Source organism: Anas acuta, chromosome 23 (assembly GCF_963932015.1).
Source record: "Anas acuta chromosome 23, bAnaAcu1.1, whole genome shotgun sequence".
In the NCBI taxonomy this organism is placed as follows: domain Eukaryota; kingdom Metazoa; phylum Chordata; class Aves; order Anseriformes; family Anatidae; genus Anas; species Anas acuta.
In genome coordinates, this window is record NC_089001.1 from 2,255,933 (window position 1) to 2,271,349 (window position 15,417).

A 15,417-nucleotide genomic window follows, 5' to 3' on the forward strand; every position below is an offset into this window, starting at 1 on the left:
GCGCACCCCCTCCGACGCACAAAGCGCCATCTTTGAGCCTGGCAAAAGCGCCGCGGTGGGGAACCAGCTGTGCTCCTCCCTCTGCCCTCAACCAACATGGCCGCCTCGGCGCTGCCCAGCCGCGCGCCGCCCCGGCTCCGCCGCCAGGTACGTCACTTCTGCCCCCGCGGGAGGCGGGGTCGGCCCCGTCGGCGGGGCGCCGTGAGGGGATGGCGCGGGGAGCGGCGGAGGCTGAGGGGAGCTCCCAGAGCTGGGGGCGCCTCACGGGGATGCGGCGCAAGGGAGAGCTGAGGGGACCGGGGGGAGGAGGGAGCGTTTCCTGAAGCGCCGGGGGAGAAAAAGTGAAATAAAAGAATAAAAATGTAAATAAATAAAAAGGAAATCAACTTATCTCGGGTCTTTCTGCGCCAGGACGCCCCTAATAGGCGTTTAGATCTTAAGGGGAAGGGGGCTGGTGGCAAGGGCCGGCCTGATCCTGCCCGCTGGGCTCTGCTGGAGTCACCGAGCAGGTGCAAAGGCAGCAGGGCAGCGGGTCTGGGAGCAGCAAGAAGCATTTCCCTCTGCCTGTGCCTGAAGCACGGGGACCTGAGGTGGTTTCTGATGGCTTCTGTGCTGACCGGCAGCTGCTGCTGCACTGAAAGAAGTGTTTTCTGCTCTGCTGTCTGCTGAATTGCTGTAAAAGCTGGTAAGCTGTAGCTGAGCCTTAAATAAATAAGTTTTGAGGCAGGCAGGTGGTTGGCCAGAGAGCCTCCTGCAGATGTAGCCCCATGGAAGGTGACTTGTGAGGAAAGGAGGTGAAAGCATTTGCTGCTGCCCCCCTCCAGCAGGGTTGGCTGGAGCTGAGAGCAGGCAACTGAATAGCTTACAGCCCTGCTGCGAATGTGTCCGTCAGTCAGCACAGCTGGAAAAAGAGGAGTTCAGAGAAGGCTTTTTTTAAGCAAGAGAGACAGAAAGGCTGTCGGGGAGCTCATCGCCCTGACCACGTTTGCCTTGCTCTTTCAGGCTGCCGGAAGAGAAGGCTCCCAACAACAGCAGCACGACGAGGTTGCCTGGACAGACCTAAAACCATACAACCCAGGATGAAGAACCTGCCCGCGAGGAATGGTGAAGGAAGCTGCGTGCCATGGCCAGGTCGGTGTGGGGAGTGTTCAGCCTCCCGCCGCCGTTGTGCGCAGGCGGCGGCCGCGAGCGGCGGGGGCCGAGCCCGGCCCACGTGCGCCGCGGGGCTGGGGGAAGGGAAAGGCGGCGCGGCCCAGGCCCGCATCCTCTCCTTTCCTTTCCTCTGGTCCGGGATGCCACCGGGCCCGCCGTGAGGCACCGCGCCATGGGGCCGGATCCAGGCTGGAGCGCGCTGGTGCTGCTCTTCGCCGCCTCGCTGCTCACCGTCGCGGCCTGGCTGCTCCAGTACTGGCGGGCGGCGGCCCTGCGGGTGCTGTGGCGGCGGCGGCGGCCGCCGGTGGTGGCGGAGGAGGAAGCCGGGGCCCGGGCGCTGCTCGCCGCGCTGCTCGCCCTCCGGTCCCTGCGGGAGCAGTGGCAGCGGGCCTGGGTGCGGGCCCTCAACAGCCAGGCGCGCCGGCACGGGGTATGGCAGGGCATGGGCGGGCTGGGCCACGGTGGTGGTGTTGGCGGTGGGCTGAGGGAGGGTATTTAGCTTTTGGGCGAACGGGGCTGCGACCCCTTTGTCGTCAGGCTCTGAGGAATCCTCCGTTAGCGGGCTGCCGGTCAGGGACCCTGTGGTGTGGGCTGAGCTGTGCTGGCAAATGCTCGGTGTGCCAGCTTCGCTTTTTGGGCTGCTGCATGGTGCTCTCTTCTGTGCTTGAGGGATGGGGTGCGTAACTAAATGCGAGCATAACGTGGTTTTACAAACTTTGAGAAGTAGGTGTTCGGCAGCACCTTTTGCTTAAAAGGGTCTGGGGCCTAAACCTTAGGTCTTCCCTTCCACAAGGAAGTAATTTCACAGGAGCTTATGTTACCTGCAAGGCAACGGCTTTTGCCTGCAAAAAAAAAAAAAAAAAAAAAAAAAAGGCAAAAAGAGCTTCGACAAGGGGAGGTGGTTGACCACTACGTGGGAGAGTAGTTTGTCTCAAGGCAGGTTTTGTTTTTGGGTGCTCTTGAAAGAGAGAGAGTACTGATGAGGTGAGGCTATGGTGAGACTGGAAGTCCTCTGGTCGTGGGGAGAAAGGACTGATTCGATACTCTGGACTGACCCTAGGTAGGTGAATATGCAGATCTGGTGGAGGAGGCTTGCAAGAAGAGGAAATGGCTGGTATAACTATTACAAAATGAGAAAATGCCCAAGACAGTACAGGACTGCAAGGGACTTTAGCCTGCATGTGAACTATCTGCATGTGGGGTGACAGTTAACAGTGAGGGATAGTTAGGTTTTTGCTGTCCTTGCCCTTCCTTCAGTGCTGGGTATGGGGAGGCAGTGGAGGATGGGGTTTGAGGAGTTGTGGTCCCGTTGTCCAAAAGCTTGTCAGCTGGCAGTGGGAAGCGACCTGTTTCTCCACTGAGCCTTTCAGTTAGACTTGCTTATCTTCTGTGAAACTGCCTGGGATGCTGTAACCCCCGGGAACTAACGGATCTCTATTTTCATAGAGTTCAGTGCAAATCACGTTTGAAGAGGGTCCTCAGTTGCCACCAGCAGCAAATATAAGCTGTGTGACGTGCAAAGGCCAGTCGGACTGCAGCATGGTAAGGCTTTGCTGTTCTGAATTGTAGCATGTCTGTCGACTGATGGCGTGTTCTACAGAGATTGCCAACACTCGTGTAATAGAGATTGCAGCTCTGGGGCTGTACATCCGTGAGCTCTGCAAGAGCAGGTAGAGCTGAGGTGTAGGGGTGCTGAATCTGAGTATCAGGGTAGTGCAGTGGAGAGAAGAGAGCTTCTGTCACTGGTACATTCTTATCGCCTCATATGTGGAGTCTTAAGTGGCAGATTTGCAGTACAGATCTGGAGCTGACAGTAAGCCTGATGTTTCTGTGCCACAATGTGTCAGCCTTGCCTATTGCTTTTATAGGTCTTGCCATCTTGCTTCCGTTTCTTACCAAGGACATAAACCTATTTGCTTCCTTTTCTCTATAGGTGCTTTACTGCCATCTGTCTGCAGAAGCCGTGAAATTCCCCGTCTCTGTAACGCAGCAATCCCCAGCTGCTGTTTCTGTGGATACGTATCATGTCACTTTGTCTCTGCTGCAGGCTAAGGTAATGGTTGTAAAAAGTTTGCCATTGAATTTGTTCTTTTACCTAGCCAGGTAAAGTTATTTATGCTCTGTTAGTTATTTGACTACTGTGTCCCAGACCTGTTGCTTTCAACAAATCACCTTAGATGTTCGTGTTTAAAAAAAAGTTCAAAAGTCGTTTGTCTTTCAGTTATTTCTGAGCTATGTTAAATTTCATTGCACTGTTTTTACTAGGGACGCTGAGTCAGGAGTTCTTCCTCTGTCATTCTATTTCTGTATTAATGACATCTTTATTCTACGTGGGTGCGGAACTTCTGAACTGAACTACAGCATGCTGTACGGGCTGGTTTGTTGTTGCAGACTGTTGGTGACCTGGATGAGTTTTCAGGCACAGCTCATCTCCTAGAGACTTACAAATGGCTGTGCTTATGTTTGGTGATGATTAATAGACGTAGCTGAGCAAATACCCTGTATTAGTACCCAACTTGCTCTTTCAGATTGTCCTGCAGGCTCTGTCTTTGACCAAAGAAATAACACAGTTTTTGCCTCTGACTGGCTTCTGGGCATCCAAAGGCAGTGAGAAAGCTGGGTCTGAGTGTGAAGTGCTGAAACTTCTGCATTTCGTAACTCTCAGAGGCCCAGGACCACCTATGTCATTCCTTGCTGTCTTTAATTGCTGCACGGACTGGTGTGGGGCCCTTTGTGTTGATGAATTTGAAACAGGGTGGAAAGTGCCTGATAAAAACAGCGTGTTCCTGACTGCGTGTTTGTTCTGGGTCAGGTGGAGATCCACTTGGAGGAGATACAGAATGAGGGTCTCCTGGTGTCGTGGACGTTCAAGGACAGGCCAGACTTGAATCTGTCAGTTCTTCCAAGATTTCAACCTCATGAGGTAAGCAAACGGGGGAGCTGGACTCAAGCAGAGGAAGGGCAGGAGGGGTGGAAACTGTGTGCAGACAGCAAGAAGGCTGCTGCAAAGGAGAGAGTTTGGCAGCTCACTGTTGTGGCCCTTCTGTGGCAAGGGAGGGGGTTCTTTCACCCTGGAATCAATGCTAGCTCAGCTATGTGAAGAGTTCATCCTAAAGAGAGCTGAAGCAGTACTGATGCCTGTTTTCCAAAAGCAAAAAAGGCTTTTAGTCCGTGTAGGTTCTCCTGCTGTTGTTACCAAATGTGTAGCTGCAAAATGAGCTGGGGTATTTTTTTTTTTTTTTTGGAGTTGTAAAGCGTACAGAAGCCATAGGTATTAGTGACTTGATGAGCTGAACACCGATGTGTTTGTGCTTCTGTGCCCCAAACAGTTCTGTCTGTTAGTTTTATTGACACCCTTGTTGCCTTATATTGAGTAGATGTAGGAATTCAGCTGTTCTTGTGAAGGTGTGGTAGCACCACCTCATGAGGCAGTGATGATGTGGCAAACTCTGAAGGCTTTATTGTCAAAATTTGTAATAGACGGGCTACAGATGTAAAAGGTCGGTTTGTCTTGTTCATGCAGGTTATACTTGCCTGCAGCTATTACAGCAAAGCTCAGGCACTGAGGAGGAGGCATACAGGATAGAGGAAGAGTGTATAGGAGGGTATGACTAGGAAAAAGGCCGTGTAGAGGCTTGAGAGGCAGTTATAGCTGTAAAAGGAGAAAATGTATCTGCCTTGTTATGACGTTCCTGCGTTTCCTTTTGATTTGTGGAGAGAAGAATGACGGGAGAGTGGGTCTGTCTACCATAAAGGATCTGATCGAGGATACCATTGTCAGCACGCAGCCAGCCTTGATGGTACACCTGAAAGCCTGCACCACAGGAACTGGGGTGGTAAGGCTCTCTTCTTGTGATATTCATGCCTTGAACACTGGGGTGCTTCTGAGGGCTGAGACTTAGGCAGGAATCCAAGGGCTAAGCCTCATTTCTGAGCAACAGCCACATCCCTGGCTGTGCTGTTATAGGAACTGGGGTATTGTGGCGTGGGAAGCAGGGAGAATTAGAGTGGGACAGACCTTCAGCAGTGTAGTCATCTTCAGTTCCCCTTCTAGTAGCCAGCAAGCTCATTCCTGTCTCTTTTCCTGTCTGCCTTAAATTTCATATCTTAAGTAAGCTGGGGGCTAGCTGGAGGTCTGTAGCTGGGGGGGCTGCAGCGTCTCTGGATGGCTTTGTGGGTATTCCCATGAGGAGCACTTAGGAGGTGCAAGCACAAATGCTGTGTGTCTTACACTGCTGACAAGAGAATGATAAAGGTGTCAGTCTTCCTCTCATCATTCCTCAGGTATCCAGCAGTAAATCGACTCGAGATTCCCCAGCCGGTGTAGTAGCAGGCCCTCTAGGTTCCAAGCTTTTCCTACGGAATCTTCACGTGCTGAACTTGGGCTCCCAGGAAAAGGCAGGTAAGCCTGAAAACGTGGTTCATCTGAAGCAGGGGAAGTGCAGAAATGGTGAGGTGAGAGTGTGTGGATATTTTGGGTGGCTTTGAATGGCAATATGCACACGTGTCCACTGAACTCTGCCTTGTGTTGACAGGTGCATGTGTGCTCTCTTTCTCTGTTGCAGGAGTTGAGGAGATCTGCTGTGTCGTAGAGCTAGACAGTCCCCCGCAGCAGAAATGGATGAGGCCAGTGACAGCTGGGAGTGCCAGCACTGCTGCAGAGATGGAGTGGAACGAGGAGCTCGTTCTGTAAGTGCCTGCTGGTCTCTTGGTCCTCGCAGTGGAGGCAGACTGGCAGAGTCTCTGGGTGTCATTACCACGCAGCAGTAACTGATGTAGGTGGCGTGGAGGTGATGCCTGTACAGCAGGATGGTGTGTGACCGTGCTGCCTGTGTGCTGGGCTGTGAGTTCCAGTGATCAGCCCCAACTCATGTACATATTATTTCCTGCTTCCCTGAATAGTGTGTGTTTTAACTGGATGGACAGAAGTGCTGATCACGGGGAGTGTGGGGGCAGGAGTTCTCTGCCTTGCAGACAGATTGCTGTCTTAACTTGCCCTGACAGCGTACGCAGCCCTGCATGGGACGGAAACTTGAGTTTTCCCTCTTCTTGCTTGCTGCCCCTTCTTGTGTCCTCCAAAATAATACACACTTACAGGAGCTTTGGAAAGATGATGAGGGATGTGAGATTTGTGGGAGGGAAAATACATAATGGTCTTGTTTACTCTGGTAATTTTGCAAAGACTGCCTAATAGCAGCCTGTCTATTTCTGTTTCAACAGTGATTTGGGACCTAGAAGTAAGGAGCTGAAGCTACAGGTGCTGGGGAGCAGCGGCAGAAGTGAAGGTAAGTACAGGAAGCCATAAAATGTGTTCTAAGACAAGGTGACAAAAATGCCTAAGGGACTTGCTGTGCTTTGAGCCTGTGGATCTTCTTTGTAGTTATGATGTATTATGAACAGGATTGTATCTGATGTCTGCACAGGATTTTTGTATCCAACTTTTTGTGAGCCTTTGACTGGGTGAAGTAACTCTCAAGTCTGTTGTTCTTAGTGACCTTTTTGGTACCTGGGAGGTTCCTGTGGCCTGCACTTCCTAACCTAAAAGCAGTGAGAGGGATGTAGTAGAGCCAAGGGCATCTGATTTGTTGGCCTGTGGGACCACTTTCCAAAAGCACAGGGAGCTTGTGAGACGTCTGAGGTGCTGAAGTTGTGTCGTATTTTCTTTCTTTTTCTCTCCTCTTCCCTCTTGCAGATGTGCTGCTGGCCCATACTACTCTTTTGCTTGATCCTTCGAGCAAACGGCCATCCGGGAGACAGATCTGCTCTCTGGCCCCCGGACCTGGGCAGTCGCTGGCAGCTGAAGCTACCATTGTACTGGAGGTGAGCAGGCAACCCAGCTGTGTGAACGCATGATCTGGAAATATTTATAATGCGAGGCTCTAGCTGGAAACCAGCATTACTAGGCCTGCGCTTGTGGCAGGGGACAAACAGCCCCCTAGGTCGAGGAGGTGTATCACCTTGCCCTTAGTGCCTGAGCTTTCCTCTGTTCGGCTGACATTGTAGTGAGAATGGCTCCTTGGTGCCTGGAGGGGTGGCTTTTGTCATCCCTGTTGCCTGCCTTTACTTCTGGGAGGAGGAGAGCCCCCTCTGAGCTGTGTCTTACTCTTTGTAGCTCTTATACCAGGATTCTTCTACATCTCTAAATGCTCAGCACGCCACATCTCTGCGTACCAGCATCACCCCCACCAAGAAGGTGGAGATGGACCGGACCATCATGCCTGATGGCACGATCGTGACTACTGTCACCACAATTCAGTCCCGGCCCAAAGCCGACTGCAAGCTGGGTGAGGCTGCCCTGAGGCAGGAGTCTTGTCAAGGTGGCGTGGGGTGGGGCGTATTCCTGAGGCTGTTCACACAGGCAGCAGGAAAACTCTTCAGCCATTGTATGTTGTGGTTGTTGTGCACCTTAAGGATTGGATGGGTGGGTGGTACTTTTAGCTTCTGAGTTATTAATGTCTGGAGGATGTCTGGAGACGAGTACGTAGCCTTGAGGGAGGGAATTGAGGAGATCAATTTGAGGGGAGCAACTGGGGAGAGCTGTGAGAGGGACAAGCCTCTCTGACATCTTCTGGTGGCAGGTCTGAGCTGTGTATGCTGGTGTTGCATAGCTTCTGCATGACGTGCTAAGTGTTGTGGCTTTCTTCCTCTTTTTTTTCATCACCACTAAGTAAATTATGCTCTGGGTACTGATGGCAGGCTTGAAAATATGTCGCCCTTGCTTGCCAGTGGTTGGTGCTGCTCAGTGTCTGTCTGATGTCTTGGTTAATGTGGTGCTGGATGTTCTGTGAGGCAGGGCTGGGAAACAGCACAAACCTTGTGACAGGGCTGCTTCGCATGTCTTGTTCCAGTAGGCTTCTTGCAACTTCAGTGCTGCACAGCCTCGTGGCAGCAGACTCTGCAGGCTCTCTGTGGGCGGTGGGGAGGAGGGGCACAATACGGTGACAAAGTTGTCTAAACTTCATCTCCACTGACTGTTGTCTCTGCCTGTCTTTCACTGTGAAGATTCACCCTCAAGATCGCCATCCAAGGTGGAAGTAACTGAAAAGAAGACAACGGTTCTTTTGGAGAGCAGCTGTCCTCGCAGCCTCTTGGCCAGCAGTAGCAGTAAGTGCGTGCAAGTCAGAAGTTCTTACTGGAGCGAGGATGTTCCTTAGCCTTTCTAGAAGAGTGTCTGTCTGAATGTGCTGCAGAAGAGGAAGTCCAAGTGATTGAGTGAAGAGGGTAAGGGGGAGGGCAGGTAAAAGAAATTCCGCCCATGACTGTGGGTGTTTTCTTGCGTGACAAGAACATCCCTAAGTTAGCTGGAGCCAATGAGATTTGGTCATGTTGTACTTGGCATCTCCTCTTTGTCTCTGAGACAGAATGCTGCAGCTCTTTGGATGCTTTGTGGCTGAGGCTGGGAGACCTCCTGGGAGTCTTTGGAAGTCTTTCTGAAGTGGGAGGTGGGAGTGGTGTTTTAATGATACACCTGTAGGAACTTCAAACTTTACAGGTGCCTGAAAGACTCGAGAGCTCTACAGAGCGTTCTCCTTTTAGTTTGTTTGGGCAAGTCTGTAATAAATAGTGTTCTCTCCCTTCATGTCCACATAGTTGCCTATTAAAAGCATCGTGATCAGCAAGTGACCTCTTCCCTGTGCTGAAGGATGCTACTTCAAGTGTTGGTATCTTTCTTGTCGCTCAGGGGACAGCCAGATGCCTAATGGCTTGGATCCGGTGGCTGAGACGGCAATCAGGCAGCTAACTGAGACAAATAACAAGCCCGCCAAGAAGACCCCAACAAAACGTAGCACGCTGATCATCTCGGGAGTTTCCAAGGTCTCTGGCAGTTAGGGGGCTCCGTTTCCTGTCTGGGAGGCTATTTCTGTGCATGTCTGTGTAAAACGACCCTGTCCTGTAGGGAATGGTGTGGAAAAGTACCTGCACAGAGGACTTGCTCAGCTTTTTGCTGCTTCCTTGCATTTTGTCGCTGCTTCCCATCAAAGGTACCTCGCCAGGCTGCAGGGCAGCTGCCAATGGAAGCTCACAAAGCATTGGCAGCAGAAAGGGAAGCTTTTGCATTAGTCGGGAACCTCGTGGAGAATGTAAGGAGTTATTCTGAGACTTTCCTGTGTGAGAGAGGGAAGTGCTGCAAAATGCCATGGAATCAGGTATCTTCCAGTGTGTTTCAGCAAAAAGTGACTGCTGCACATCTGTGTTTTTTTTAGCGCTGATGAGAAGAATTGGAGAGAAATGCAATCCTTTAGACTCTGTCTTCCTGTCTGACTTTTTAACCCCCTGCAGGTACCTATTGCTCAGGATGAAATGGCACTTTCTCTGGGTTATGCTGCATCCATGGAGGCCACAGTGTACGGGGCTTCTGGGGCGCTGAGTGCAGCGGAGCAGATGCACGATTCCACTGAGTCGTCACAGCTGCTGGAAGCGTCGCCATCAGGACCAGGGGCCAGTCAGGAGCTGGATGAGACAACGCGATCAGACATCTCCGAGAGACCATCCATGGAAGATGTTGAATCCGAAACTGGCTCCACAGGAGCCCTTGAGACTAGGAGCTTGAAAGATCACAAAGGTGAGGTATTGCAGTCTGTCCTGAATGTAGACTTTGCCTTGAGGCTGGGAGCTGAGATTCGCTGCCCTGCTGTATGCTTTTGCTGCTCAGGACAAAAGAGGTCTCTGCCTCTTGTATTTGGTGCATTTGTTGCCCCTGAGACTTGCCAGGGCAGGATGCCATCGTTGATTCCATCTCCTTCTTCTCTGTCTTTGCAGTTAGTTTTCTTCGGAGTGGTACCAAGCTCATCTTCAGGAGAAAGACCAAGCAGAAAGAAGCTGGCCTGAGCCAGTCTCACGATGACTTGACCAATGTCACCACTAGTTCTGCCAGCAAGAAGAAAGCCGGCAGCTTCTCCCACCGCCTCATCAAACGCTTCTCCTTCAAGTCTAAACCCAAACCTAAAGCTAATGACAACACAACAGGTGAGAACTGAAGGAGGGAGATGCCGGTTGGAAAGATCATACAGAAATCCTCTCTTAGTCTTTTGTCTTCCCGCTCCATGGTATGTGAGATCTGCAGTCCGGTTCCTTCCAACCTTGGCGGAGGGAAGACACCCCAGTGCTTTACACTGTTTGGGGAGCAAAGGTGGCATACCCAGGGCTGAGACTGCACAGCCTTCTCTGACTGTTACGCTCTCCCCAAAAAAATCCAGCAGGCATGCTAATCCCCGTGGGGTTCCCAGGAGCTGCAGAAGTGACTCTGTCCGGCTGTCCAGCTTCACTAGGCGCTTCCTGGCACCTGTCAAGTGACAGCCTCAGAGTTAAAAAAAACTGAGAAACTGCCAAGTTAGCTGTGTTTTCGAGAGCTGCGGTATGTAGCCTTGCTCGATTCTGCTCTTGAGAGAGAATGGTGCGGTTGCTGACCATTCTGTTGTTGCTCCTGCTCGATGCAGAGGCTGTAACGTGACTGAGGTGTGGTGTGGGACGATGTGTGCGTTCCTGGGCTATGTGCTGTGAGCAGAACAAGCTGCTGTTCCCCACCCAGATCTGCTGTTGGAATGGTCTCCGTTTCAGAAGGTGTGAAAGGTGCCTTTTTTCTGTGCTACACTGATGAAGAAAGGAGTCTCTAAGAAGAAGGAAACCTTAACCACTAGACGAGTTTTTGTAGAAGACCCAGTCCTTGCAAGAACATCCGTTTGCTGCTTTTGGTGCTTCTTTGTCAATGTTCTGGAGTGGGAAGGGGCCATGGGACATATTTGTACCAGCCATCTTCCTGTACAAGTGGAAATGTTTTCCTTGTGGGTGGTTAGGGCCATCTCTGGTAGGGCACGGGGGAAACAGAGGCTGTGGTCCAGTTCTGTGTTTCTCCTTAGCGGTTCTGACTCCAGTGCCTGATGTGCTGGGGATGAACAGTGAGGAACGTGGCAGTGTGAAGTGGAACCTGAGTGAAGAGCTTACGTGTTTGCACTGATGAACGGCATTTCTTGTAGCAGAAAGAGCCTTTCCTGATGGCATGGGAAATAACCTCCTTCCAGAAAATGTTATCCTCTACGTTTAAAGCGTGGGCCTTTCTGCAGTGGGTGTTTCTTGAGGGAGAGCTGCATGGGGGAAAAATCAGCTGCTCGCACAGGAGGAAACTGCCCTTCTAAATGAATGTTTTCCCAGTCTCTTGAAATACATGCGTTGTGAATATCCCAAGAGGCCCCGTTTGAATGAGTGTAACAACGCTCCTTAGAAAAATGCTTATTCGTTGTTAAAGTAGATTGTTTGAATGGAAGCTCTTGCTCTTCTGTAGAGCTGCAGAGATAGGGAAATGGGTCAAAGGGGAGGAAAAGAAGTTTGGTGGAGAGATTGTGTAAGCCTGGGTGGGGTCTTTAGCTCTGTTCTCCTGTTAAAATACCTCCTGAGGTGGGGGCTGTTGCTATACTTCATTCAAGAGGCAACCCAATTGGAAAAGTAGCAGTACTCTGGAATTGTGTGATACAATGCATCATGTTATTCAGAAGGACAAATCCTGGGTTACTGATAAGGCCGTGTGCTATTTCCAAAGGCTGAAATGTGTTTGGTATGCTGTTGTGAAGCAATTTACAGGCAGGAATTTTAGAGTGCATCCCAAAAGTATCAGGAAGTTGGGAAGGCCTTACTGAACTTGTTCCCACTTTGTGGGCTCCAGGATATGGCTGCTAACGAGTGGCGATGGAATTACTGTTTTTGATTTGAGATTTGACCTGTCAGAAATATTGGGAATATTCTGCACTGTTGTCTGTGGGATGAATGGCACACAGGGTGCATGACAGTGGTTGTGTATTCTCCCTTGAATTTTTGGTGGCACTCTTTATCATAGGCTTTTTTTTTTTTTATACTGGATATGAAAATTTGTATCTGGCTAGATGCAAATAATCCTTGCAGCAGAAAGGGTTATTGTTAAGGTCAGATGGAGCATATCCCCAAACATTAATTCCTGCATCTGCTTATGTTTTCTTTCTGCCACATCATTGCTCCTCAAAGTTTTACAGTGTAGGACTGATCTTGTAGCTTTTGATTTTGTACAAAATCTTCTCTGAGTGCAGAATATTTTTTTTCAGAGTATTTGGGTAAGCTGCTGTGTCTTGGCTATGTGAGTGTGTGTGAATCTCCTGACTTACTGAAGCCAAGAATGGTAACAAATCCGCCTTGTGGGAAGGTGTGATTGTTGGCCTGAGGAACGATTCTTTTATCCTAACATCCTAACTTTCTCAAAAGGGAAGGGAAGGTGATGGAAGTCTCTGGTCTCCAGAAAGCATAGAGAAGGTCCCATGGAGTTTTCACTCATATAGCTGCTGTATAAAAAAAACTGTTTGTGTTTAGTCACCTCTTGTGCTTTTTGCTTTAAAACAAAAGAAATGGTGTTTGAAATCAGCTTTTCCCTGTTTAACTTCTTGTGGGTACTCGTGCCCTTGGTGCCATTGACCAAATAAGTGGGGGGAGAGGAGTGTCAGAGCGGTGGACTTGAACAAAGAGATGCTTCTGAAAGAGCTCAGCCTACTTACGTGGGCTGTATTCCAAATGCAACGTTTCATTGCTGGCTACGCAAGTAGAAAGAGTGACCGTTAAAAAAGCCAAAGTATTCTTTTTTTTTTTTCTTTTTCCTGGTGTTTTAGCTGAACAGAGTTAGGATTTACATATGCTGTGTGTGCTCACTTCTTTGAAGAAAACAGATCGCTCTAGCTGTACGCTTGTAACTGGAGCTGTCCGGACACACCCTTCCCCCTGTTTTGGTAAGGCTTTTAAGAACCTTCCCGTTGAAAAGCCCTTAGCATCTGCCTGCAAAGGGCATTCTGTGATTTTGCAGCCTCTTAAAGTAAGAAAAAACATTAACGTGAATGAAGGAGACCACAAAACCTCATTTTTGGGGGGTGCTGTAGGCTTTAATGCGGTGGAACTTGACTGAAGCCTGGTAGGACAGGGACTCTGTCAGGCGATGGGGTTGGAATTAGATGATCTTAAAGCTCCCTTCCAGTCTGAAACATTCTGGGGTTCCATGATTTGGAGAGGAGGTTCAAAGCGTGTACAATCCAAAGGGAGAGGGATTGTAGACATGTATATGTGCTTTTGTAGCCGAGCATGGGTCTTGACGGGGAGAGAGGGTGGAGACTTTGCAGCTAGCTGGAGAGCAGCTCAGGGGCGGGGAGCGTCAGGAAAACTTCAAACTGCTGTGAGTGCGAGAGGCACGGGCTGTTTCGGGCTGTTTCTACACCAGATCTGTGTGTGTGTGAGTGTGTATGCGAGGAAGCGTTCTGTGTTTTATTTTCAGATTTGTTTTTAGAGGTGCTGCATCGTGTGGCAGCCACTCTCCTTCCCTGTGTGCTAATCCTAGAGGGAGGTTACTGGGTAGCTGGTGAGATGCTTGACCGGTGTGTGGATGCTATCGGCGTGTTCTGGAGTCTTTTGCCTCGTTCTCCCTTCCCTGCCCCTAGCTCACGGTGAGTGTAAGGATCCAGCAACAGTTCTGTCGGTGGTCAAACTTCTGGAAAAGGTCTTTGTGTACGTGCAGGAATCACAGCTCTTTCTACAAGCGTGACTGCTCCGTACCACCTCTCTTTGCTTGTAGAGGTACTGGACCAAATCCCCATGCTGAATCTGAAATTAGCACCCCTCCTTTTGTGTGCTCATTTTTTTTTTTTTTTTGTACTTTAATACCTTCTTTCTGGGTGGTTTATTTTAACCCCAGATTGTCTAGAGGAAAAAACAAAACTAGGAACTGTGTAGTTACTTAAGAGATGACAATAAAACGACTTAATTCAGAGTAAATGAATGAAGTTCTTGCACCTTTGTAAATGTTGAAGAATTCCATTGCTGTGTAATGGCTGAACCTGTTAACTTATTAAAACCCATGGAAATAAAAACCTGAGCACGCGTCCTGACTGCACCCCTGCTCTCCTACCCTGCTCCCCAGCCCTGCTTCCTTACACCAGCTCCACGGAGCCCCCGACTCCTACCCCCAACAGCGAGGTCAAACCGTGAGTAATGACCCCAAACCCCAATCCTGGACCAGCACCAAAAGGGCCCCGACCCTGCACCCTTGACCCCAGAACCTTGACACCAAACCCTCAACCCCGCAGCCGAGCTGAGTCACTGACACAGCCCAAATCCCAGAGCCCCATCCCCAGACCTGACCCCGGAGCCTCTGACCCCCAAAAAAGGGTTAGGGTAGGGTTTTAGGGTTAGTGTTGGGGCCATGGGCTGGTCAAAAGTGGGTCCTACCCAGCGGGGCGTTTGGTGTCACCTGGGTGGAAGCCCCAAAATTCGAGGGACAAAGCCCCAAATTAGGGGAAGGAAACCCAAAAATGTGGTGATAACCCCAACATCGGGGGAAAGAACCTTAAAATTAGGTTTTTCTATAAACTGGGGGGAACCTCAAAACAGGGGTGGCGAAGCCCTGAGTTTTAGGGGAAGGAGCCCCAAAATTTTGGGGGGAGGACCCTGCCGTGGAGAGAGGAAACCCCAAAATTGAGGGGAAAGCCCCAAAAACAAGCCAGAAGGGGGGGGGGCAAACAATGGCGGCCTCCGGCCAGGCGCCATTTTCAGGGGGATGCTGGGAAATGTAGTTCGAGGGCACGGCGCTTCCGGGCGGCCATGTTGGCTTCGCAGAGCATTGTGGGAGCTGTAGTTCTCCGAGCGCTGCTGGCCAGGCGGCCATGTTGGGAGCGCAGGGGATGCTGGGAAATGTAGTTTTCGCACACCCGGCCTGCCGGCGGCCATGTTGGATATCCGGGGGATGCTGGGATGTGTAGTTCGAGGCCATGTTGTGTGCCCAGAGTGCAGGGGTTGGGGTTAGGGTTTGTGTTAGGGTTTAGGGTTAGGGCTGTAAGCGCTGTGTGTCCATGGGTGCAGGTTCCATAGGTCACAGACAGGGAAGGGGCTGTGTGTGGGGGGTTGTCCCCATGTGTGTCAGCCGCACGCAGCCTAAATTAACCCCAGAACTGTAGGGTTGAAAGGGACCTTGAAAGATCATCAGGTCCAGCCCTTCTACCAAAGCAGTTCCTCAGGGCAGGCTGCCCAGGGAGGTGTCCAGACAGGCCTTGAATAGCAAGCTGCAGGTGTCCCCTAGGAGAAGGGATGCTCTTGGAAATGTCATAGCCAAACAAGAATTAAAGCAATAACCCTTCTGAAGATAAATCTGTCCAGAGCTGGCATTTAAATGATTTTTTTTTTTCCCCCTGAAATAGGGATGGGGAAAGAAGAACAATTAAAACAATATTCACAGCAAATGCTGTGTGAGTGATGTTGTGGCTTTCTAAA

General features: G+C 50.4%; 1 protein-coding gene across 5 annotated transcripts; it reads left to right on the forward strand.

Moving 5' to 3' along the window:
* The first annotated feature begins 14 nt into the window (after positions 1-14).
* Positions 15-14,021, forward strand: C2CD2L (C2CD2 like). Of its 5 annotated transcripts, none has more exons than XM_068659136.1 (15): positions 15-147; positions 1,003-1,131; positions 2,599-2,694; positions 3,086-3,205; positions 3,965-4,075; positions 4,872-4,988; positions 5,437-5,554; positions 5,718-5,841; positions 6,373-6,437; positions 6,845-6,972; positions 7,265-7,436; positions 8,155-8,256; positions 8,834-8,967; positions 9,433-9,715; positions 9,913-14,021. In XM_068659136.1, exons 2-15 carry the CDS (start codon positions 1,102-1,104, stop codon positions 10,128-10,130), a joined length of 1,818 nt encoding a protein of 605 aa, XP_068515237.1. In that variant the 5' UTR covers positions 15-147; positions 1,003-1,101; the 3' UTR covers positions 10,131-14,021. The 5 variants fall into 5 exon arrangements, with proteins under 5 accessions (XP_068515237.1, XP_068515236.1, XP_068515239.1 ...); XM_068659135.1 differs by lacking the exon at positions 15-147 and adding an exon at positions 218-362; XM_068659138.1 differs by lacking the exon at positions 15-147 and adding an exon at positions 398-685.
* Positions 14,022-15,417: the final 1,396 nt, after the last annotated feature.